This window comes from Heteronotia binoei, chromosome 21 (genome assembly GCF_032191835.1).
Source record: "Heteronotia binoei isolate CCM8104 ecotype False Entrance Well chromosome 21, APGP_CSIRO_Hbin_v1, whole genome shotgun sequence".
NCBI classification, from domain to species: Eukaryota; Metazoa; Chordata; class Lepidosauria; order Squamata; family Gekkonidae; genus Heteronotia; species Heteronotia binoei.
Window position 1 is genome coordinate 7645464 of NC_083243.1, and position 26093 is coordinate 7671556.

General features: G+C 48.1%; 1 protein-coding gene across 4 annotated transcripts in view; it reads left to right on the forward strand.

The window, feature by feature from the left end:
• Nucleotides 1-26093, forward strand: part of FERMT2 (FERM domain containing kindlin 2) — a 146155-nt gene that overhangs the window by 114539 nt on the left and 5523 nt on the right. For 2 of the 4 annotated variants that reach the window (XM_060261112.1, XM_060261114.1), the window contains 4 exons: nt 2246-2352; nt 5027-5248; nt 20936-20956; nt 24953-25077. In XM_060261112.1, coding sequence (XP_060117095.1) covers nt 2246-2352; nt 5027-5248; nt 20936-20956; nt 24953-25077 — 475 coding nt within the window. The remainder of the gene's footprint in view (nt 1-2245; nt 2353-5026; nt 5249-20935; nt 20957-24952; nt 25078-26093) is intronic. The other 2 variants (XM_060261113.1, XM_060261115.1) reach the window with 1 other exon arrangement.

Below are 26093 nucleotides of genomic sequence, written 5' to 3' on the forward strand. Positions count from 1 at the left end.
TTACGCCCTCGGTCCAGTAGCATTAGTATTGTCTACTCAGACTGACAGCAGCTCTCCAGGGTCTCGGGGAGAAGTCTTCCACATCGTTGGCTGCCTGGTCCTTAACTGGGGATGTCAGGGACTGAATCTGGGACCTTCCGCATGTCAAGCAGATGCTCTGCCACTGAGCCACGGCCCTCCCCTCCCCCCAACAACCGTGGGGGGCAGGTTAGGGTGAGAAAGAGGGAAGCACTGTCCCAAGGTTGCCTAGTGAACTTTCATAGCAGAGCCGGGATTTGCTCCCAATTCTCCCAACGTAGTCCAACATTCCAAGCACCGCATCACGCTTGGCTCACCAAAGGCAGTCAGATCTGCCGGAAAGAGAGACAGAGAGATGCCCGATGGTGCTGTCATATGAAACTGTGGTCAGTGGGTTGACACTTAACCAGCGTTTTCCTCCATCTTAAGAGGAAGCAGCTAATCGAGAAAAAGGTTGTGATTCTGCTGTGGCTTTCATGAAGGGTGAATGATTTTCTTAGGATTTTTTTCAAAAATCAGCTTAGAACTCTTTACCTGATGAACATGTGATTAGAGATGCTAATCTAAGCTGACTAATCGCTGAGACGCTTTTAGGACAGGCCTGGCGTGACGTCATCTACGGGGGTCGCAGAGTCGGACTCGACTGTGCGACTGAACAACAACAAAAGATTCCCCCTTGCCCCCCCACCATCCTTGCAAATGGGTTTCCCTATATTTATTTTAGATATTTCTATATTTTAAACATTTATTAGCCTCCTTTCTTATGGAGGTCAAGATTGTTTACCATATAAATAAAATACACAAAACAGAACACTTGAAATACGTTTTTTTTAAAAAAAAAATCAACATTTGACATCACAGTTTAGGACTGCTGTAATCCAGTGCAGTCCCATCATCCAGTGCTGGCAGGGCCTTGGGTCAGCCATAGCTCTGGCAGAGGTTGTCCTTGGAAGGGCAGCTTCTGGGAGAGCCCTCTCAGCCCCACCCACCTCACAAGGTGTCTGTTGTGGGGGAGGAAGGTAAAGGAGATTGTAGGCCGCTCTGAGACTCTGTCCTTGAAAGGGCAGCTGCTGTGAGAGCCCTCTCAGCCCCACCCACCTCACAGGGTGTCTGTTGTGGGGGAGGAAGGGAAAGGAGATTGTAGGCTGCTCTGAGACTCTGTCTTTGAAAGGGCAGCCTCTGGGAGAGACCTCTCCAGCCCCACCCACCTCACAGGGTGTCTGTTGTGGGGGAGGAAGGGAAAGGGGATTGTAGGCCGCTCTGAGACTCTGTCTTTGAAAGGGCAGCTGCTGGGAGACTCCTCTCAGCCCCACCCACCTCACAGGGTGTCTGTTGTGGGGAAGAAGGTAAAGGAGATTGTAGGCCGCTCTGAGACTCTGTCCTTGAAAGAGCAGCTGCTGGGAGAGCCCTCTCCAGCCCCACCCACCTCACAGGGTGTCTGTTGTGGGGGAGGAAGGGAAAGGAGATTGTGAGCTGCTCTGTGACTCTTTGGAGTGGAGGGCGGGATATAAATGCAATATCTTCTTCTTCTAAATAAAACAGTCTTCAGCTGTCTCCTAAAGCTGGACAGTGAGAGGGCCAGGTGCACCTCCCTGGTGAGGTGGTTCCATAATAGTGCTGGTTTTAATTTTTTTTGTTGTGCCTGCAGGCTGGCTTTAGAGTACCTCCGGTCACCTGCCGAGTGCAATTCCCATTGTATTCAGATTTGGAAGGGGGTGGGGAGAGGAGATCAGGTTGCTGGGAGCTCTGGGCAGACTCTTTCAGCCAGCATCTGTTGTTTAACAACTTGAGCGCTATTTAGTAGCGCTCTTCCAATCAGAGAGTTGTGGAGGGGGTGGGTTACGTGCATGGTTCACTTTGCCATGCCTTGGCCTGTTAACTTCCCATGGCACTTGGCTGGGCACTTGTGGAAACAGGATACTGGGTGAGATGGGCCATTGGTCTGATCCAGTAAAGTAGTTCTTAATATTCTTATGATCACCTGTCCTAATCCAGATGCCTGTGTATCCAGATGAGAATACACGTGTGTCTTTCCCCCTTTTGCTTAGTGGGTCAGCTGTCCCATTGCTGAAACCTCCATTCTCTTCTTACACCCTCTCACACCATCTCCAACCACAACATCTAACAGTCAACAGATGGCATTCCCCCCCCCCCCTGCACTGTGTAGAACCATCAGCCATACTCTCATGCAGTGTTTAATCTCCAGCGTGTAATCTTTTCATTGTAGGCTGTGAGGTGACTCCCGATGTCAACATTTCCGGTCAGAAGTTTAACATCAAGCTTCTCATCCCTGTTGCCGAGGGCATGAATGAAATTTGGCTCCGTTGTGATAACGTAAGTGCGAGCAACTACATTTCCTGCATCTTTGTTCTTGCTGTTTGGGGGTTCTTTCAGACTTCCTCGTAGTGCCTTGACTTACATGACACTTCGTGCTAATGATGTGGAGGCCGTAGGGAATGACGGGGAGAGGCCCTCCTGACTGTCCCCCCAGTCGCAGAAGCTTGTCTAGTGGGTTCACGAGAGAGGGCCTTTTTGATGGCAGCCCCGCAGTTTCCGAACCATCTACCCAGGGAGGTGTGCCTGGCCCCCTCATTCTTGATATTCAGGAGGCAGTTGAAGACAGCTTTATTTAGGACTGCATTTGACTAATTTAGTTTTTGTTTGTTGGGAGTCCTTATAGGAGATTTTGAATTGTGCTTTAAAAAAAAAAAAAGATCCTTTTAAAGCATTATATTTACATCGTAAGTTGCCTTGAGTTCTGTGAGGAAGAAAGGCGGATAATAAATGTTTTGAGTAAAATGAACGCCAAAGTCGGATGGGGAACTCTTCTGAGCACTCCATCCAGCCTATTTGGGTCACTGTGAGTGGTTTGGTCATTTTCTTTGAATTCCTTTTTCTGCCTGTGGAGAAAAATTAGCTTCCATGCTTTGAAATGCATCATTTAAAAATGTTAAAATAGAAATCAGTATGTTAGAATACATCTGTACATACCTGTGATTACCGCCTGGGTTTCTGCTTGGATGTTAATTAGCCTTGAGCGTTTAAGAGAAAGGCTGACTGTAAATAAATAACCAACACACTTTTAGGAGGCAGTTGTTTTATTTATTTTATTCATTTGGCTCGTTTATATTCTGCCCTATCCCAAGCGGCTCAGGGTGGATCACATACATATAAAATCAACACATAATGCAATAGATGCAATGCAATAAAACCAATAAAAGCCAATAAATACAATTAACACAGCACACAATACAGTATAGTGTAACAAAGTGGCGGACTGATAATACAGATTGGGGTAGATTAGCGGCCCCAGTTCAGACCACTGTGAGGGAGGATGGCCGATGGTACAGGCAGTAACCCAGGGGCATCCGCCTGCCTCAGCCGAACGCCTGACGGAACAGCTCCGTCTTACAGGCCCTCCGGAAAGGTAACAAATCCGGTAGGGCCCGTATCTCCGCTGGGAGCTGATTCCACCAGGATGGGGCCAGGGCCAAAAAGACCCTGGCCCTGGTCGAGGCAAGACGGACGTCCCTTGGCCCAGGAGATGTTGATTGGCAGATCGTAGCTGCCTTCGGGGCTCACATGGGGAGAGGCGGTCCCTCAGGTATGTCAGTCCCAGGCCAAGTAAGGCTTTGAATGTCAATACTGTTGACAATGTTGAGAAAGTAGTTCTTCAGTCTGTCTTCTGCTGATCAGCCCACACCTACCGCCTCAGTGCATGAGCTTGCTAGTCTCCCATGTGGGATGGCCAAAAAGTCATGATGATGAAAACAGGCTCTGTAATCGTTGTTCATTGAGGGCCTTCTGTGCAGGCACACCTCCTCACAGCCGTGGAAGGAAGAGTGCTTGCCCCATCATGTGACCGTTTGGCAGGAAAAGGGATGCACTGAATACGGGTGTGTGGCTGAGCACACTCTAGCTCTAGAAAGATCTTTTGTAAAGCTTGTTAGCTCTGGGAGCCAGTTTGATGTAGTGGTTAAGTGCACGGACTCTTACCTGAGAGAACTGGGTTTGATTCCTCACTCCTCCACTTGCACCTGCTGGGATGGGCTTGGGTCAGCCATAGCTCTGGCAGAGTTGTCCTTGAAAGGGCAGCTGCTGGGAAAGCCCTCTCAGCCCCACCCAACTCACAGGGTGCCTGTTGTGGGGGAGGAAGGTAAAGGAGATTGTAGGCCGCTCTGTGACTCTGTCCTTGAAAGGGCAGCTGCTGGGAGAGCCCTCTCAGCCCCACCCACCTCACAGGGTGTCTGTTGTGGGGGAGGAAGGGAAGGGAGATTGCAGGCCACTCTCTCAGCCCCACCTACCTCACAGGGTGTTTGTTGTGTGGGAGGAAGGTAAAGGAGATTGTGAGCTGCCCTGAGACTTTGAGATTCAGAGTGGAGGGCAGAATATAAATCCAATGTCGTCGTCTTCTTCCTCCAGCCCCTGCACAGAGAGCCAGTTTGGTGTAGTGGTTAAGTGTGGTACTCTTATCTGGGAGATCTGGGTTTGATTCCCCACTCCTCCACTTGCAGCTGCAGGCATGGCCTTGGGTCAGCCATAGCTCTGGCAGAGGTCCTTGAAAGGGCAGCTGCTGGGAGAGCCCTCTCAGCCCCACCCACCTCACAGGGTGTCTGTTGTGTGTGAGCTGCTCTGAGACTTTGAGATTCAGAACGAAGGGCGGGATTTAAATCCAATACCATCATCTTCTGTGGCTGGCCTGCGACTGTGCAGTCCTCATGTATACCTGCACAGAAGACCACTTGATGAACAACAGTTACAGGTAAACGCAACCCTGTTTTATGAAACAAAAGGTGGCGTTGTGATGCTTTCATCTTCAGTGCCCAGTTCGTTGTGTTCCTTTGGGCTTTCGGAGCCATTCTTCGTTGCTGTTTGGCTTCTTCCCAAGTGTGTTCAGGTCTTTAGCTTTTCTTGCCATTGAAATCTACTAAAGTATTGTTGGAAACAGGATGAAATGCAACAAAGGCCCCCTTCTAACGAGCACCTCCTCTTTCCGTTTCGATCTCAGGAAAAGCAGTATGCGCACTGGATGGCCGCTTGCCGTCTGGCCTCCAAGGGCAAGACCATGGCGGACAGCTCGTATAATCTGGAAGTCCAGAACATCTTGTCCTTCCTGAAGATGCAGCATCTGAACCCGGATCCGCAGATAATCGCCGAACAGGTCACGCTGGACATCAATCCTGAATGTCTGGTTTCCCCGAGATACCTGAAGAAATACAAGAGCAAACAGGTACTGCGTGGTCAGGATCGAGTTTGCAGCTTGCAGGTGAACAAAGCGTGAGTCCGGCAGCGCCTTTTGAGACCAGCAAGCAGATGTGGTCAGAAGTATAATTTGGTCTTTCCTTGGGAACTTGCTGGGGGTTTTTTCCCCCTGGTATGTTCTGAAGATCAGCAGCCCCGTGGCGCAGAGTGGTCAAGCTGCAGTACTGCAGTCCGAGCCCTCTGCTCATGACCCGAGTTCGATCTCGGCTGGAGATGGGTTCAGGTAGCCGGCTCGAGGTCGACTCAGCCTTCCACCCTTCCGAGGTCGGTCAAATGAGGACCCGGCTTGCTTGGGGGGGAAGTGTAGATGACTGGGGAAGGCAAGGGCAAACCACCCCGTAAAAAAATTAAGTCTGCTGTGAAAACGTCGTGATGAGACGTCACCCCAGAGTTAGAACCGATTGATGCTTGCGCAGGGGACTGCCTTTATCTCTGAAGATCACTTAGTGATCCTGAGCCCTTCCTCCTGCTTTTGGAAATTACATTGACATTCCTTGAGCCAGAAATCTTCGTTTGCTCGCTGTGCCACTGCATGGATTTTCTATGTATACCGATGGTATTGTGTATGAACCATGACTCCTGAGTACACTGGGAACTATTCTTGCACTTTAAAAAAATCCAGGTGGTAGAATGATGATTCTCCCCTCCCCCCCCACCCAATATGCTTTTTTTTTTAAGCAGTGCGGGCATCCTGATCCTATTAGTGCTTGAGCACAGAACTAACAAACTATTTCAGGGTCATTATCACGGCATACAAAGATTTGATCTTTGAGTGACTGTTCTTTTGCGAGCGGCCCTGTCCGTTCACAGCCGAGGTGGCTGCAGACTTTGGCTCAGGAGCCATACGCGCCTCTTTCACACATATTGAGTGGCTCTTGAAGCCCCCACCACCCCGTCAGCTGACTCGGAGAAGGCATTTCTCTCTTTAAATCGCTTCGCCAAGCCAGTTAGCAACTTGGAGAATGCATTTGAAGTTAAAGTTGCTTCCTCCCTCCCTCCTCTGATGTTCATGTCTGGCAGCTCTCAAACATCTGATGTTTATTCTACATGGCTCTTAAGTCTAGCAAGTCTGGCCACCCCTGGTTCACACCCACAGGCATCTTAGATCGAAAGCGTTTCAGAAGCAGTGGAACTGGAGCGTGTAGTCCCCTCCCCGCAGTGCCTGTATACTCCAGGGCTCCCTGCTGGATTGTGGCTGTTCTCCTATTTCAACTATCCTTCCAGCTGTCAGCTTAGAATCATAGAGCTGGAAGGGACCTCCAGGGTCATCTAGTCCAACCCCCTGCACGATGCAAGAAACCCACAAATAACTCCTCCTAAATTCACAGGATCTGCATTGCTGTCAGATGGCCATCCAGCCTCTGTTGAAAAACCTTTGTTTAAAAACCTCCTTCTGTCTTAGAATCATAGAGCTGGAAGGTACCTCTAGGGTCATCTAGTCCAACCCCCTGCACAATGCAGGAAACTCACAAACACCTCCCCCTAAATTCACCAGCGCAGTGCATGAGGTTGCTTCTTGTTTCGTTTCTCCCAGTTTATGTACCGGTTATGGGGCACAAGTTGGTTGTGCAGACTTTGGAGAAAGCGAGGTGCTTAATGAGGCATTCTGACCCAGAGCTGAGCAGTTCTCTCTTTCCCCACATGCCCTTGATAATTACATCCCTTTTAAGACAACTGCTCCTCTTGCATTAATAATCTTTAATTGTGGATTTGCTCTGTGGTCAGGAAGAATTGAGCAGGTGAAATCAGCAACCTTGATTGTTCATTGCAGACTTTTGTTCTGGTCAGTTTCAGAAGGCAGCCCTGTCAGTCTGGAGTAGAACAGTTGGATTTGAGCCCAATAGCATTACAGAGACCCGCAAGCCCTTTTCAAGCTTTCAAGAGTCCAAGATTCCTGATGTGACAGAGCTTTGACTCTTGAAAGCTTATGCGCAAAAAAATCTAGTTGGTCTCTGTAGTGCTGTTGGACTCAAATCTTTTTTTGTTCTGATTAGATTCTGAACAGCGGCTTGGAAGTTCTTGTCCAACTGTCGGTTGGGCCTCTTCGCTTCTATTTTGACAAGATTCACCCTGTAGACATCTGTTGAAGCGAAAGGTGTAGAGTGTAGTTAGGTAGCTTGTAATGTTTGCATGCTCCGCATTTAGAATGAAAATAACAGATGGCAGAATTACTTGACGCCAGGCTTGGGAGTGGCTCATTAAACAGTCTTCTTAAATATTTTCGGGCTGGAATACTGCAGGCTAGCTTTGCAGAGCTGCAGAAGGCGAGCGTTTATGGGGCTGTTGCCGTCTGTGGTTTGCATGTGCAGTTTCTGTGGCTCACCAAAGTCTTTGGTCCAAGCAGTTTCACACCAGTTTTTATGGCATTTTAAGTTTGTTCCCTAAAAGGGCCAAGACAAGCAACCCTGAAGTGTAACTGGCAATGATAATAATAATAATGTGCACGTGTTTTTGATTTTTCTGCTGGAGTATCTGCTGCTTAGTACCTGAGACACAAAATATTTTATCTGCTTTGCTCTCAAATGCCTAGAATTGTGGTTTTTTGTGGTGCCATCCATAGCAGGGTTACTCCATTAAAGTAAATGGCCTGGAAGGATATAGCCTATTTAGGATGGTACAGTTAATGTTTTCTTTAAAAATGAAATGTGTTCAGTTGTCCATGAAGATGAGCATTCATGAAGCCCTTTTCCAATTGAAAAAGTGCCAAGTTTTAAAATCAGGGGCAGAATTCTAGCAGTAGCTCCTTTGCTTATTAGGCCACACACCCCTAATATAGCCCATCCTCCAAGAGCTTACAAAAGAGAGCCTTGTAAGCTCTTGGAGGATTGGCTATATCAGGGGTGTGTGGCCTAGTATGCAAAGGAGCTCCTGCTAGAATTCCACCCGTTTGAAATCAAAACCCATTTGCAAAGTGTGATTCCTTTGACAGAATGAGAAGAATTAAGTTAGGTGGACTTTAATTTCTAAAAAAAAACCTCCCCCCCCCCCAAAAAAAAGTTCTGTGATCTACGGACGGGACACCTCCATGATGTTGACACATTTCTTGAAATGCCCTTTATCGGTGATACCCAGTGGCTTAGGCAGGTGCGTGTGGCTCTCTGACATGCTAACTTGTGGTTCTTCAGAGCACTGTTCCCCAATGTAACATTTCCCCCATGTTTCAAAACAGATAAACATCTAGAGCAGAGGTCCATCAGTGGCTATTAGCCACAGGGTATTGATGGAACTCTCTGTCTGGGGCAAGTGATGCTCTGTATTCTTGGTGCTTGTGGGGGGCGGGGGGCAACAGTAGGAGGCTTTCTAGTGTCCTGGGCCCACTGGTGGACCTCCTGATGGCACCTGGGTTTTTTTGGCCATTGTGTGACACAGAGCGTTGGACTGCATGGGCCACTGGCCTGATCCAACATGGCTTCTCTTACGTTCTTATGTGACACAGAGTGTTGGACTGGATGGGCCATTGGCCTGATCCAACATGGCTTCTCTTATGTTCTTATGTGACACAGAGTGTGGGACTGTATGGGCCACTGGCCTGATCCAACATGGCTTCTCTTATGTTCTTATGTGACACAGAGCGTTGGACTGGATGGGCCACTGGCCTGATCCAACATGGCTTCTCTTATGTTCTTATGTGACGCAGAGTGTTGTACTGGAGGAGTCATTGGTCTGATCCAACATGGCTTCTCTTATGTTCTTATGTGACACAGAGTGTTGGACTGGATGGGCCATTGGCCTGATCCAACATGGCTTCTCTTATGTTCTTATGTGACACAGAGTGTGGGACTGTATGGGCCACTGGCCTGATCCAACATGGCTTCTCTTATGTTCTTATGTGACACAGAGCGTTGGACTGGATGGGCCACTGGCCTGATCCAACATGGCTTCTCTTATGTTCTTATGTGACACAGAGTGTTGGACTGGAGGAGCCATTGGTCTGATCCAACATGGCTTCTCTTATGTTCTTATGTGTGACACAGAGTGTTGGACTGGATGGGCCATTGGCCTGATCCAACATGGCTTCTCTTATGTTCTTATGTGACACAGAGCGTTGGACTGGATGGGCCACTGGCCTGATCCAACATGGCTTCTCTTATGTTCTTATGTGACACAGAGTGTTGGACTGGAGGAGCCATTGGTCTGATCCAACATGGCTTCTCTTATGTTCTTATGTGTGACACAGAGTGTTGGACTGGATGGGCCATTGGCCTGATCCAACATGGCTTCTCTTATGTTCTTATGTGACACAGAGCGTTGGACTGGATGGGCCACTGGCCTGATCCAACATGGCTTCTCTTATGTTCTTATGTGACACAGAGTGTTGGACTGGAGGAGCCATTGGTCTGATCCAACATGGCTTCTCTTATGTTCTTATGTGTGACACAGAGTGTTGGGCTGGATGGGCCATTGGCCTGATCCAACATGGCTTCTCTTATGTGACACAGAGCGTTGGACTGGATGGGCCACTGGCCTGATCCAACATGGCTTCTCTTATGTTCTTATGTGACACAGAGCGTTGGACTGGATGGGCCACTGGCCTGATCCAACATGGCTTCTCTTATGTTCTTATGTGACACAGAGTGTTGGACTGGAGGAGCCATTGGTCTGATCCAACATGGCTTCTCTTATGTTCTTATGTGTGACACAGAGTGTTGGACTGGATGGGCCATTGGCCTGATCCAACATGGCTTCTCTTATGTTCTTATGTGACACAGAGCGTTGGACTGGATGGGCCACTGGCCTGATCCAACATGGCTTCTCTTATGTTCTTATGTGACACAGAGTGTTGGACTGGAGGAGCCATTGGCCTGATCCAACATGGCTTCTCTTATGTTCTTATGTGACACAGAGCGTTGGACTGGATGGCCACTGGCCTGATCCAACATGGCTTCTCTTATGTTCTTATGTGACACAGAGCGTTGGACTGGATGGGCCACTGGCCTGATCCAACATGGCTTCTCTTATGTTCTTATGTGACACAGAGTGTTGGACTGGAGGAGCCATTGGTCTGATCCAACATGGCTTCTCTTATGTTCTTATGTGTGACACAGAGTGTTGGACTGGATGGGCCATTGGCCTGATCCAACATGGCTTCTCTTATGTTCTTATGTGACACAGAGCGTTGGACTGGATGGGCCACTGGCCTGATCCAACATGGCTTCTCTTATGTTCTTATGTGACACAGAGTGTTGGACTGGAGGAGCCATTGGTCTGATCCAACATGGCTTCTCTTATGTTCTTATGTGTGACACAGAGTGTTGGACTGGATGGGCCATTGGCCTGATCCAACATGGCTTCTCTTATGTTCTTATGTGACACAGAGCGTTGGACTGGATGGGTCACTGGCCTGATCCAACATGGCTTCTCTTATGTTCTTATGTGACACAGAGTGTTGGACTGGAGGAGCCATTGGTCTGATCCAACATGGCTTCTCTTATGTTCTTATGTGTGACACAGAGTGTTGGACTGGATGGGCCATTGGCCTGATCCAACACGGCTTCTCTTATGTTCTTATGTGACACAGAGCGTTGGACTGGATGGGCCATTGGCCTGATCCAACATGGCTTCTCTTATGTTAATGTAGAGAAAGAGAGAGCCAGCATAGTAGTTAAAAGTATCAGGCTGAGATCTGGGAAATCCAGGTTTGAATCCCCACTCAGGACATGGAAACTTGCTGGGTGACCTTGGGCCAGTCGCACACTCTCAGCTAGACCTCCCTCACAGGGTTGTTGGTGTTCGGATAAAATGGAGGAGAGGAGAAGGATGTAAGCTGCTTTGGGTCCCTTCTGCGAAGAGAAGTAAGATATAAATAAAGTAAATAAAATAAAGGGATACAGATCCCTTGCCCTGTGAGGTTGGTGGTTGGCAGGTAGATTCTACCTTGAAATGGGTAGAGAAACAGGTAAATTATTAGTTTCCTTGAAGCAAAGGGATAGAAGTAAAAGTTGCATTTTCGTTTGATAGTAACTGGAATCTAGTTCCCATGAGATCCACTCTGGAGTGAGTAACACTCTCTAAATTTTAATCACTGGTTTCTTTCTAGAGTAACATTGACTGCAGAACTGCCACCATTTTGCTGGGAGAGAGCCCCATTGACTAAAATGGGACTTACATCTTCGTAGACCTGCTTAGGATCGTGCCCACTGTGCCTCAGGAGCCCTGGCTAGATCAGCGTAGGGTGGCATAAGGCAGCATAGATAACTGATTGCATAAAGCAGATTCGTATTCTTGGTAGAGCAGCAGCGGTTCTTAAAAGAATCGCTTGGCAGATCTTTTGAAACCTGCTTAATCGCTATGAGATATGTTTGAATGGCAGCGCTGGCGTTGATCTCCTCCAGACATTAGAGAAGGGAGAGCTAGTCAGAAAAGAGGGAGGGATCTTTTATTGGCACAGCGTGACAGCTTTCTGGCAGTGGAACTTCCCTTTTTATATAGCCTGCGTTTATTCTCTGAAAGAGCTATTATGCCTTGTGCGATGGAAGAGGCCCTGTCCATATAGCAAAATTATAACCTTTGGGACACTGTGGACCCAAGCCCAGACTTGGGGCAGGGGTAACTCTTATGATGTTAAGAACATAAGAGAAGCCATGTTGGATCAGGCCAATGGCCCATCCAGTCCAACACTCTGTGTCACATAAGAACATAAGAGAAGCCATGCTGGATCAGGCCAGTGGCCCATCCAGTCCAACACTCTGTGTCACATAAGAACATAAGAGAAGCCATGCTGGATCAGGCCAGTGGCCCATCCAGTCCAACACTCTGTGTCACATAAGAACATAAGAGAAGCCATGCTGGATCAGGCCAGTGGCCCATCCAGTCCAACACTCTGTGTCACATAAGAACATAAGAGAAGCCATGCTGGATCAGGCCAATGGCCCATCCAGTCCAACACTCTGTGTCACATAAGAACATAAGAGAAGCCATGCTGGATCAGGCCAATGGCCCATCCAGTCCAACACTCTGTGTCACATAAGAACATAAGAGAAGCCATGCTGGATCAGGCCAGTGGCCCATCCAGTCCAACACTCTGTGTCACACAGTGGCCAAAAAAATTATATATTAATCACCCTTTGGGTGAAGAAGTACTTCCTTTTATCCGTTTTAACCTGACTGCTCAGTAATTTCATCGAATGCCCGCGAGTTCTTGTATTGTGAGAAAGGGAGAAAAGTACTTCTTTCTCTACTTTCTCCATCCCATGCATTATCTTGTAAACCTCTATCATGTCACCCCGCAGTCGACATTTCTCCAAGCTAAAGAGTCCCAAGCGTTTTAATCTTTCTTCATAGGGAAAGTGTTCCAAACCTTTAATCATTCTAGTTGCCCTTTTCTGGACTTTTTCCAATGCTATAATAGCCTTTTTGAGGTGCGGTGACTAGAATTGTACACAGTATTCCAAATGAGACGGCACCATCAATTTATACAGGGGCATTATGATACTGGCTGATTTGTTTTCAGTTCCCTTCCTAATAATACCCAGCATGGCGTTGTCCTTTTTTATTGCAATCGCACACTGCCTTGACATTTTCAGTGAGTTATCTACCACAACTCCAAGATCTCTCTCTTGGTCAGTCTCTGCCAGATTCTTGGCCGCAATGTGCATTACTTTGCACTTGGCTACATTGAACCTCATCTGCCACATTGATGCCCACTCACCCAGCCTCAACAGATCCCTTTGGAGTGCCTCACAATCCTCTCTGGTTCTCACCACCCTGAACAATTTAGTGTCATTTGCAAACTTGGCCACTTCACTGCTCACTCCCAACTCCAAATCATTAATGAACAAGTTAAAGAGCATGGGACCTTGTACTGAGCGCTGCGGCACCCCACTGCTTACTGTCCTCCACTGGCCATTTATACTCACTCTCTGCTTCCTATTAATTAGCCAGTTTTTGATCCACAAGAGGACCTGTCCTTTTACTCCATGACTCTTGAGCTTTCTAAGGAGCCTTTGATGAGGAACTTTATCAAAAGCTTTCTGGAAGTCAAATGAGGAACTTTATCAGTTTGGTGTAGTGGTTAAGCGTGCGGACTCTTATCTGGGAGAACCGGGTTTGATTCCCCACTCCTCCACTTGCGCCTGCTGGCATGGCCTTGGGTCAGCCATAGCCCTGGCAGAGTTGTCCTTGAAAGGGCAGCTGCTGTGAGAGCCCTCTCCAGCCCCACCCACCTCACAGGGTGTCTGTTGTGGGGGAGGAAGGGAAAGGAGATTGTGAGCTGCTCTGAGACTCTGTCCTTGAAAGGGCAGCTGCTGTGAGAGCCCTCTCCAGCCCCACCCACCTCACAGGGTGTCTGTTGTGGGGGAGGAAGGGAAAGGAGATTGTGAGCCGCTCTGTGACTCTTTGGAGTGGAGGGTGGGATATAAATCCAATATCTTCATCTACCTCACGGGGTGTCTGTTGTGGGGGAGGAAGGGAAAGGAGATTGTGAGCTGCTCTGAGACTCTTCAGAGTGGAGGGTGGGATATAAATCCAATATCATCTTCTTCTTATCAAAAGCTGATGATGGTAGGGATAACAGGGGAAATGAAGGATAACCATTCTGACAACCAGAGAGAGAAAGAGAGAGAGAATACATTAATGGGAATGGGAAGATGTGTAAAGAAATTGGCACTTTCCTTTTCATGTGCCAGCAACGTTTCTCAGCCATTTTGCTGATCTTGTGTTTTATTAGCTATGCTGTTTGGGATTGCTTAGACTTTGGAAGCTCCGTATTCATCCCACGAGGTCACGCAATGTGGGGATTCGTGTGGAATGGAGGAAACATTGCCTTTTTGGAATTCATAGAATGCAGGGAGTATGCTCTGAGCAGAAAAGGCTGCTGCTGTAGAAGCGCTAGTTCATCTGCCGGAGGAATGTACAGAGTCTGCAGTTCAGTAAAGTAAGAGCTTGTCGTGTGTTTGGGCTTGTTTTGAGCAAGGGAAACTAGATTTTTTTTTTCTCCCACCGCAGAACTTTTAAACATCTTCTAATCCAAAGCCCAAATTAAACCCTCTAAATTAGACAGCAAGCTGCAGGAGTTGATGTCGCCGTTGGCTAGTGAAGCCTAGGGACACCTGTTCTGATTGGCAGGGCTTAATGGTTTAAACCCCCCCCCCCCCCCCCCTCATAAGGGAAGCATTCCTTTTACAACAGACATTACGCGTGTAGTAGATAGGCTGATAGACAGTGCTGGGGAGGAGCCTGTGGTCATGGTGCATGTTGGCACCAACGATGTGGGGAAATGCAGTCGTGAGGTCCTGGAGGAGAAATTTAGGCTGCTAGGTGGGAGACTTAAGGCCAGGACCTCCAAGGTGGCCTTCTCGGAAGTGCTACCTGTTCCACGTGCAGGGCAGGAGAGACAGGCGCAAATTAGAAGTCTCAATGTGTGGATGAGACGATGGTGTAAGGAGGAAGGGTTTAAGTTTGTTAGGCACTGGGATGCTTTCTGGAACAAGCCGGAGCTGTACAAAAGAGACGGTCTCCACTTGTCTCCGGATGGAACCAGGCTGCTGGCGCTTAAAATCAAAAAGGTGGCAGAGCAGTTTTTAAACTAAATCTTGGGGGAAAGCCGACAGGAGATGGAATGTCTCTGGTTCGGGAGGACTCGTCTCAAAGAGATGAAGGGTTGGCTTCTATTTTTCTACCGAGTAACGGATCAGAGTTGTCCACTGTGATGGTGACAAACAGTATGGACTGTCTGCTAGAGTCTCGAGGCGGCAGGAGAGAGGTGGCGGGCCTAGAAACCATTATCAAGGACAGAATGAGTAGGCACATTGATGAACACGGGTTATTGAGGAAGACTCAGCATGGGTTCTGCAAGGGAAGATCTTGCCTCACTAACCTGTTACATTTCTTTGAGGGGGTGAACAAATATGTGGACAAAGGAGACCCGATAGATGTTGTTTACCTAGACTTCCAGAAAGCTTTTGATAAAGTTCCTCATCAAAGGCTCCTTAGAAAGCTTGAGAGTCATGGAGTAAAAGGACAGGTCCTCTTGTGGATCAAAAACTGGCTGAGTAATAGGAAGCAGAGAGTGAGTATAAATGGGCAGTCTTCGCAGTGGAGGACGGTAAGCAGTGGGGTGCCGCAGGGCTCGGTACTGGGTCCCATCCTCTTTAACTTGTTCATAAATGATTTAGAGTTGGGAGTGAGCAGTGAAGTGGCCAAATTTGCGGATGACACTAAATTGTTCAGGGTGGTGAGAACCAGAGAGGATTGTGAGGAACTCCAAAGGGATCTGTTGAGGCTGGGTGAGTGGGCGTCAACGTGGCAGATGCGGTTCAATGTGGCCAAGTGCAAAGTAATGCACATTGGGGCCAAGAATCCCAGCTACAAATACAAGTTGATGGGGTGTGAACTGGCAGAGACAGACCAAGAGAGAGATCTTGGGGTCATGGTAGATAATTCACTGAAAATGTCAAGACAGTGTGCGTTTGCAATAAAAAAGGCCAACGCCATGCTGGGAATTATTAGGAAGGGAATTGAAAACAAATCAGCCAGTATCATAATGCCTCTGTATAAATCGATGGTGCGGTCTCATTTGGAGTACTGTGTGCAGTTCTGGTCGTCGCACCTCAAAAAGGATATTATAGCATTGGAGAAAGTTCAGAAAAGGGCAACTAAAATGATTAAAGGGCTGGAACACCTTCCCTATGAAGAAAGGTTGAAACGCTTAGGGCTCTTTAGCTTGGAGAAACGTCGACTGAGGGGTGACATGATAGAGGTTTACAAGATAATGCATGGGATGGAGAAAGTAGAGAAAGAAGTACTTTTCTCCCTTTCTCACAATACAAGAACTCGTGGGCATTCGATGAAATTGCTGAGCCGACAGGTTAAAACGGATAAAAGGAAGTACTTCTTCACCCAAAGGGTGATTAACATGTGGAATTCACTGCCACAGGAGGTGGTGGCGTCCACAAGCATAGCCACCTTCAAGAAGGGGTTAGATAAAAATATGGAGCAGAGGTCCATCAGTGGCTATTAGCCACAGTGTGTGTGTGTGTGTATATATATATATATATATATATTTGGCCGCTGTGTGACACAGAATGTTGGACTGGATGGGCCATTGGCCTGATCTAACATGGCTTCTCTTATGTTCTTATGTTCTTATGACATGCGGAAACAGAGGGTCTCTTTGCCTGTTCCAAAGCAGTGCCTTAACCACTAAGCCATAGAGGTATGAGATGGAGTATTCCGTTCAATAACCCATCTTTATAAAGAGCCCCGTGGTGCAGAGTGGTAAAGCTGCATTACTGCAGTCGGAATCCTCTGCTCACGACCTGAGTTCAATTCCAGCGGAAGCTGGTTCAGGTAGCTGGCTCCAGGTTGACTCAGCCTTCCATCCTTCTGAGGTTAGTAAAATGAGTCCCCAGCTTGCTGGGGGAAAAGGGTAGATGACTGGGGAAGGCAATGGCAAACCACCCCGTAAAAAGTCTGCCGTGAAAACGTTGTGAAAGCAGCGTCACCCCAGAGTCGAAAACGACTGGTGCTTGCACAGGGGACCTTTCCTTTCCTATAAAGCCACTGCTTGGAGGCTGGCAATGCTAGAACTGAATGCAGGATTTAAAAAAAAAATCATTGCGTACAAAAGCATGGGCCCTGAATAATGACACCAGGCATGTGAATACTCATAAGTTTGACTGGCACTTTGAGTGGGTTGCACATTTTTCCTGGACTAAACTGTGATAGCAACTCTTTGCATTGCAAATGAGTGCTGAAGTCAATGTCTAGAAATTCTAGGCTGTGTCAGCTGCATGCCTGTGGTCGTCTCAGATGCTGCTTGCTGCCTTTCAGCCAGACGTAGCTTTCCTCGGTTTCTTGATTGCTCAGCATTTTGGTGATTGCCATCTGAACTTAGGAACAGACTCCATTGGCAACTGTTGTCTGCATGGGTGTTGGCTTATGAGCAAATACAAATCATCCTTGATATCAAGTGGTCGGTGTGCCGTGTGAACCAGCCCTGAGCTGCGAAACAGCGTGTGTGTTAACTATTGTCAAGTCACAGCCAACTCATGGTGACTCCTTTGGGTATTCAGTAAGGGAGGGAGGGAGTTGACTCGGGAAACCTTTGCATTTTCCAGTGTGTTTACTGGAGTACACAGATTTTTGACAAGCAGTGTAGAGCAGGAGTGTCAAACCTGCGGCCCAAGGGCTAGACCAGGCTCCCGGAAGGCTGCTATCAGGTCTGTGAACAACTCACTTGTCATTTGCTTCTTTCTCTCTCTCTCTTGCTTCCTTCTGCATCACAGCTTGCTTTGCCAGGCTTGCTCAGTCACACACGAGCTACAGAGCAAAGCCTCTATTTTCACCAGCACATGAAGCAACTTATGTACAAAAGCTCACGATGCCCAGCCATTTCATGTTTTCCCCTGTGTCTGAGGCTCAAAGCGTTGACTATGAGATTTCTGTAATGAATGTCAATAAATCAAAAGTAGTTTTACAACTTAAGCACACACACCTGAACAGCCTACTCAGGATTGCTACAACACAGATGTTGTCTCTAGATTTTGATGCAATCGTTCATAGCAAGAGGTGTCAGTTATCAGAGACTGTTAAATAAACAAAATATTGCAAGAGTGCTAATCTTTTAAGCATGATTTATTTTACATTTTTTTTTAAAAAAAAATCCTCCTTTATAAAGTTTATATCTCCACTACCTGGCATTACATTTACCTGGGAGGCAGTTTGGTGTAGTGGTTAAGTGCGTGGACTCTTATCTGGGAGAATGGGGTTTGATTCCTCACTCCTCCACTTACACCTGCTGGAATGGCCTTGGGTCAGCCATAGCTCTCATAGGAGTTGTCCTTGAAAAGGCTGCTGCTGTAAGAGCTCTCTCAGCCCTACCTACCTCAATGGGTGTCTGTTGTGTGGGGGGGGGAGGTAAATAAGATTGTGACTGCTCTGAGACTCTGAGCTTCAGAGTATAGGGCGGGATATAAATCCAGTATCGTCGTCTTCTTTTATGACATGCGTGGCCCGGCCAACAAGTTCTCATATATGTCAGATCTGGCTCTCATATCAAATGAGTTCAATACCCCTGGTATAGGGTATCCCAGGAGTACAGGGATGGCCAATGGTCGCTCTCCAGATATTTTTTTTTGCCTACAACTCCCATCAGCCCCAGCCAGCATGGCCAATGGCTGGGGCTGATGGGAGTTGTAGGCAAAAAAACATCTGGAGAGCGACCGTTGGCCACCCCTGCAGTAGTACATAAGTACTTGGGTGAACCACAGCAATAGCCCCCTAACAAGCCCCCGCTTGCAGTGGCCTAGCAGGCTTTTCTGAATTGGCCCATAGTGGTATTGCACAGTTTTCATGTCGTTTTAATCGAGATCCCTTCGTAGTAACTTTCCTGCCTGAAACCAGTTTACCAGCTAGAAAACCAGACCGTGACAAGAAGACTGATCCCCTAGAAGCGATACGACATTGATAAAGTAGAATAAACGTTGGCACATAATGCATGCACATAAGACTATTACATAATGCAACAACACTTTACCAACCTACAGGTAGAGAGAAATAGTCTCAGAAAACAAGGAGCTGAGTAGAAGAACATGAACCGCAATATTTGAAAACAGTGAAGGCTTTATCTTGTTCTACTTCGAAATGAATGTAAACATTTTCAAGGAGGCCATTATAGCAGGGTGAGCCAGTTTAGGGCAGTGGTTAAGTGTGCGGACTCTTATCTGGGAGAACCGGGTTTGATTCCAAACTCCTCCACTTGCACCTGCTGGAATGGCCTTGGGTCAGCTAGAGCTCTTGAGGAAGTTGTCCTTGAAAGGGCAGTCGCTGTGAGAGCCCTCTCAGCCCCACCCACCTCACAGGGTGTCGGTTGTGGGGGAGGAAGGGAAAGGAGATTGTGAGTGGAGGGTGGGATATAAATCCAATATCATCTTCTCTCGACAAAGAGACAAAGTGATCATCAAAAAGAAGAAGAAGAAGATAAGATATTGGATTTATATCCCGCCATCCTTTCAGAGTGACTCACAATCTCCTTTCCCTTCCTCCCCCACAACAGACACCCTGTGAGGTGGGTGGGGCTGAGAGGGCTCTCCCAGAAGCTGCCCTTTCAAGGACAGAGTCTCAGAGCGGCCTACAATCTCCTTTCCTTTCCTCCCCCACAACAGACACCCTGTGAGGTGGGTGGGGCTGAGAGGGCTCTCACAGCAGCTGCCCTTTCAAGGACAACTCCTGCGGGAGCTATGGCTGACCCAAGGCCATTCCAGCAGCTGCAAGTGAAGGAGCGGGGAATCAAACCCGGTTCTCCCAGGTAAGAGTCCGCATACTTAACCACTACACCAAACTGGCTCTTTGTGCTGCACAGACCATGTTCCCAACTCTTGGTGTGCTCAAGCTCAAGGTTCCTGCACCCCAACTTAGGGAGAAGAGTCTCTAGGTCCAGGGAAGTCAGTGAGCACCTATTAATAGAGAGACATTGGCTTATAATATTGTTTTGGAGTGCTTGGGACTTATTTTTTGGAGCGCTTGGGCCTTACATGTTAATGTTTATTCTACTTTATAAATGTTGTATTGCTTTTAGAAGATTAGTCATTTTGTCCCGGTTTGGTTCTCTAGCTGGTTTTGTGCCGCACAGACCATGTTCCCTACTATTGGTGTGCTTTGCTTGAAACCAGCTTACTTCTTAAGATGTTAAAAATGTTTCGGTGCTGATATTGTAGCCTCTGCAGTTCCGGAGAGTGTTTTTTAAGGGTCTGTTGTACTATGTTGTCCTTTGCCAAATGTGTTCTTGGTGAAGATGTGTAATTTTTTTATTTTCTAGAAAGGCAGCGAGCCACTTATTTTACATTTGCGGCCACCCTAAAAACATGCCGGAGGGGTGGCAGCTGATTTGCATGTTGTGGTTGGTTGTGGTTTGTGAAATTTGCATTTTTAAGTCAGTGCTACGGGATGCACAACCAAGAGCAAATGGTCGTGTTGCCCTCCCTTCATTATTAACCTTGAAAAATATTTGTTATATGGTTTTGGAATACATAAGCTGGAGAAATGTAATGCCAGTGTAAAGCTTCTTTCTGTTGGTTTCCTTATGTCTGATGCTTTTCACATTTTTTCACTTTTTTTGCTACTACTTTCCCCATAAATTCAGTCTTATGAGGGTTAGAAGCTTGCTTGTTTCAGAAGAGATTCTGTAGGCCATGAAAAAGGACAACCTGTTCTACATTTGGTGGTGGTGGTGGAAAGTGACAACTGACTTAAGACAACCCCGTAAAGTTTTCAAGGCGCAAGAGTCATTCAGAGATGGTTTGCTACTACCCACTTCTGCCTAGAGACCCTTGACTTCCTTAGTGGTCTCCCATCTAATTACTAACCAGGGTCTACCCTGCTTAATTTCCAAGATCTGACGAGATTAGGCTAGCCTGGGCTGCCCAAGTTCAGGGCATTTTACACTTGCACCCCACAATTAACAGCTTTGCTGGCTCTTCTGCTTGGCTCTTTTTCTCATACTCACTTTCATCTCTCGCTTTTTTCCTTCCCCAGGAAAGTTATATGAAAATCTTGAGTTTTTGGTTTGTTTGATTTTTTAAAAAATTGGCTCATACCTTTTTGTTATTACCGATAATTTGCACATTTCCGCCCTTTGCTTTGTTGCCATATTTCTGATTTGCCCTTTTTTTCCCTTTTCTTTCCTTTATGCTTCCTTCTCTTTCCTTCGCCTTTGAAGCCAGGCTATATAAGAGATTTGGTAAGTGTCAGCAACCGTAAATAAGCACTGTAAGACTTTTCTGTTTGTAGCTGTATGCTTAAAAGCAGGGAAAGGGGGGCTGTTGGAAATGCCAATTAAGAAATGAATCCGGTTGCAGCTCTGACTTTATGCTGCGTCCCTTCTCATTAAAACAGAAAAGGGTGGCTGCCACCGGCCACCGTGTGCTGTTTCCGTGGCACAGTGCTAATGTAGTTGGCCATCATTGTAGTGCCTGTGATGAGCCCTGTGGGTTATTGTGCAGGCAGAGGCCTAGCATGGAGAGATTTTGAAGCTCAGAAACTCCAGAGCAGGGATGGCCAAACTTAATGCAAGAGTCACATAGAATAAACATCAGATGCGTGAGAGCCACGAGGAAGGAAGGATGGAAAAAAGATGAGGGAGGTGGAAAGAAAGCAACTTTAAATGCACTCTCCAAGTCAATGGCTGGTTTGGCTTGGAGAAGTGATTTAAAGAGACAAATGCCTTCTCCAAGCTGCCTGCCGGGGCAGTGGAGACTTCAAGAGCCACACAATATGTGTGAATGAGCCACAGCTAGAGGGAGCTTCTTCCCCCTGTTCTCCCTGCTGCTTTCTCGCTTTTCCCAGAATAAAAGGAGGGGAAACTGTGTCCTTCCTTCAGCTCTCTTTGCCGTCATGGAGAGAAATTCTCTTCTGTGAAGCCGTTTTCATGTGCACCCTTGGTTTTTGGTCTTAACACCGGATGGCAGAAACAGAGCACGGATGAACAGAAGATGTAGCTCTTTGCCATGGAAACAGCCAAGTTCTAAATGCAGCTGCAGGTCACCCTTGGACATCTAGGGCTGTACCCTGCAGTAGGTCAACAGAAGGCGCCAGTAGTTGTGGATCTTGCCTGCTTTTTCCCTGCTGCCAGCAGCCGACCCCCCCCCCCCCCGCCAATCAGATGATGGGCCGGGAAAACCGCGGCAGCAGCAGTGAGTGATGCTGCCTTTGCCGCCTTCCTAAGGCAGCGTCCCTCGCCGCTGCTGTGGCAGTTTTCCCGGCCGATCAGTTGATGGGGGGGGGGGGGGTGTCAACCTGGGAGGCACTTCACCGCCCCTTCCCTGGCCTTAAAATGGTGAAAACGGTGGGGGGGGGAGGTACCACGGGGGCGGGGCAGCAAGGCGGCATGGCCCATTTCAAGCACGCCGCAGCCTGGTCCCTGGCCTGAGGGTTGGGGACCCCTGGCTTAGGGAACTACTCTAGTGGGGTGCCCCCTCTGCCTTAGTAGTTACAGGAATTCGCATTAACTGCCTGAGCACATAGGCACCTAAAGGGTGATTAATACATGAAATTCACTGCCACAGGAGGTGGTGGCAGCTGCAAGCATAGATAGCTTCAACAGGGGATTGGAGAAACATATGGAGCAGAGGTCCATCAGTGGCTCTTAGCCACAAGGTATAGATGGAATTCTGTGGCAGTGATGCTCTGTATTCTTGGTGCTTGTGGGGGGGCACTGTGGGAGGTCTTCTACTGTCCTGGCCTCACTGATGGACCTCCTGATGGCGCCTGGGTTTTTTGGCCACTGTGTGGCACAGAATGTTGGACTGGAGGGGCCATTGGCCTGATCCATCATGGCTTCTCTTATGTTCTTCTGTGACACAGAGTGTTGGACTGGAGGGGCCATTGGCCTGATCCAACATGGCTTCTCTTATGTTCTTCTGTGACACAGTGTTGGACTGGAGGGGCCATTGGCCTGATCCAACATGGCTTCTCTTATGTTCTTCTGTGACACAGAGTGTTGGACTGCAGGGGCCATTGGCCTGATCCATCATGGCTTCTCTTATGTTCTTCTGTGACACAGAGTGTTGGACTGGAGGGGCCATTGGCCTGATCCAACATGGCTTCTCTTATGTTCTTCTGTGACACAGAGTGTTGGACTGGAGGGGCCATTGGCCTGATCCAACATGGCTTCACTTATGTTCTTCTGTGACACAGAGTGTTGGACTGGAGGGGCCATTGGCCTGATCCATCATGGCTTCTCTTATGTTCTTCTGTGACACAGAGTGTTGGGCTGGAGGGGCCAGTGGCCTGATCCAACATGGCTTCTCTTATGTTCTTCGGTGATGCAGAGTGTTGGACTGGAGGGGCCAGTGGCCTGATCCATCATGGCTTCTCTTATGTTCTTCGGTGACACAGAGTGTTGGACTGGAGGGGCCAGTGGCCTGATCCATCATGGCTTCTCTTATGTTCTTCTGTGACACAGAGTGTTGGATTGGATGGGCCACTGGCCTGATCCAACATGGCTTCACTTATGTTCTTCTGTGACACGGAGTGTTGGACTGGTGGGGCCATTGGCCTGATCCAACAGGGCTTCTCTCATGTTCTTCTGTTAGGCACTGTCAGTACTAGTGACCTGTAAAACAAGCAGGCCTGCTTGCCGGCTTACGATTTTGCAGAGAAGAATTTCGGAAGGGGGTAGATGGCAAAGGTAGCAGAAAAAACAAAAAAAGCCATCTTTCTAAGGTCAAAAGACAGGGAGGGGCAGCCACTGTCGCGTTGTCGCATAGTAGTAGATGTGCCCCCTTTTGGCTCTTCAAGGGCTATAGACTTCTAAGGGCAGAAGGGCAGTCCCGGTTCTAAGCAGCTGGGCAGTGCTGCAGTGGCAGACACAAGCAGGCAAACTGCAGGAGGAAGAGGTACTTCACCAACCCCGCTGCTCACCTGGAGGCCCTTGCTGCTTGCCACAGGTGAGTGGAAAGCTGCACAGTTATGACAAATGCCATTTTGAATAAGATATTCTGGATCCGGGGATGATCTCTTCCCTCCAGCTACTGTGGAAGCAGCCAACTTCTGCCGCGTCACATGCACTTTTACAAGGCACTTGGAAATTGTGAACCCGAGGACAAGAAAACTCGAGGGTGGGAAAGGAAGGAGAGCCCCTGGGAGAGGCCAAGTATTGTGAACCCTCCCCACTGGGAGCTTTGTCCACGGCTCCCTTTGAATCCAGAGGCTTCCTACACAGTTCTTTGATTTTATTTTTTTTTTTTCAATCAGAAACGAGAGCTAGAGGATAACTTTTCTAAACACTAGATGAGAAGTGTTGAGGAGGCTGAATTCTTCTGAAGGCGAGACGTTCACATCGTTAGCAGAATAGGTTCTGGGAGCTTGTTGAGTGTGTGTTTGTGCCAGCTAATTTTCACACAGCAGCTAATTATCCTTGCCACTTCTCATTCTCTGCACTTTCTGTAAATAGTCAACTGCTGGCAGCCACTGGGGGTGCGAACGTAGAAGTGCACATGAAACAGTTCCCAACCATTTTTCCCCTTCTTTCTTTTTTCGAAGGGGGAGGAAGGGGAAGCATTCCCAGATGCTTCTCCTTCTCACAGAATTGTCTTCAGGCCCTCGACACACACACACACACTATTGTGTGTGTTCAATGCTTGTCTGCATTTAATGCTTGTCTGCACAGGAGAGCCAGTTTGGTGTAGTGGTTTAGTGTGCGGACTCTTATCTGGGAGAACCAGGTTTGATTCCCCACTCCTCCATTTGCAGCTGCTGGAATGGCCTTGGGTCAGCCAGAGCTCTGGCAGAGGTTGTCCTTGAAAGGGCAGCTGCTGTAGAGCCCTCTCCAGCCCCACCCACCTCACAGGGTGTCTGTTGTCGGGGAGGAAGGGAAAGGAGACTGTGAGCCGCTCTGAGACTCTTCGGAGTGGAGGGCGGGATATAAATCCAATATCATCTTCTTCTTAACCAACCAGTCCAGCCTCTCATACTTTTCAAGAGGCTCGAAGGAGAAGCAGTTAGAAATCAACACGGGGACAGAATGGGAATTCTGAAAGAAACATGAAGGGGCAGACAAAAACCATCAAGTTGAGGACTGACTTGGGTCCATCTTAAAGAACTGTTTTCCCTTCCTTTCTGTGTTCCCCTGCTCCACGATTATGCCCTCCGTCTTCCTTTATTTTTTTCCTTGCAAGCATGAATACCATTCCAAGGCAGAGCACTGGCCTCAAGTCTGTGTGTCTCTTCCTTGTAGATCACGGCCAGGATCTTAGAGGCCCATCAGAACGTCGCTCAGATGAGTCTCATCGAAGCCAAAATGAGGTTCATACAAGCCTGGCAGTCCCTTCCGGAGTTCGGCATCACGCACTTCATTGCAAGGTCAGTGGATTCTGTGCAAACAGATGGGATGGTGGCTCAGTGGCAGAGCATCTGCTTGGTAAACAGAAGGTCCCAGGTTCAATCCCCAGCATCTCCAACTAAAAAGGGTCCAGGCAAATAGGCGTGAAAAACCTCAGCTTGAGACCCTGGAGAGACACGGAGGGGCTGTGGCTCAGTGGTAGAGCATCTGCTTGGGAAGCAGAAGGTCCCTGGTTCAATCCCCGGCATCTCCAACTAAAAAGGGTCCAGGCAAATAGGCGTGAAAAACCTCAGCTTGAGACCCTGGAGAGATACGGAGGGGCGGTGGCTCAGTGGTAGAGCATCTGCTTGGTAAACAGAAGGTCCCAGGTTCAATCCCCAGCATCTCCAACTAAAAAGGGTCCAGGCAAGTAGATGTGAAAAACCTCCACTTCAAACCCTGGAGAGACATGGAGGGGCTGTGGCTCAGTGGTAGAGCATCTGCTTGGTAAGCAGAAGGTCCCAGGTTCGATCCCCGGCATCTCCAACTAAAAGGGTCCAGGCAAATAGGTGTGAAAAACCTCAGCTTGAGACCCTGGAGAGCCACTGCCAGTCTGAGTAGACAAGACTGACTTTGATGGACTTGAAGGTCTGATTCAGTATAAGACAGCTTCATATGTTCATAACAGGCAGGGAGAGACTTCTGGCTCTGCTGTCCTCCTTTTACACACGGAGAGCTGGGAATGGCCATTTTTGCCTAATGGACACAGTTGAGCACATCAAAAGGACAGTGTGATGCTGCGGCCAGCTGCTATGGCAGTGCAGCCTGCTGTTGCCTCGCGGAGCTGGGCACAGGGGAAGAGCCTTTTGCAGAATCTTAACCTAGGTGCTGGACAGCATCTGACACACTGGAGGAGCTGGGGGGAGGGGGTGGAGATCACTGGCTGGCACACAGCTAAATTCTACTGGGGAGGTTAGCAGGGAGGAGATGAGCTGCTGGGACGCCAAGCCCAGGGAATACAAACTTTGAAATCTCTACTTCTGATGCAGAGATCCAG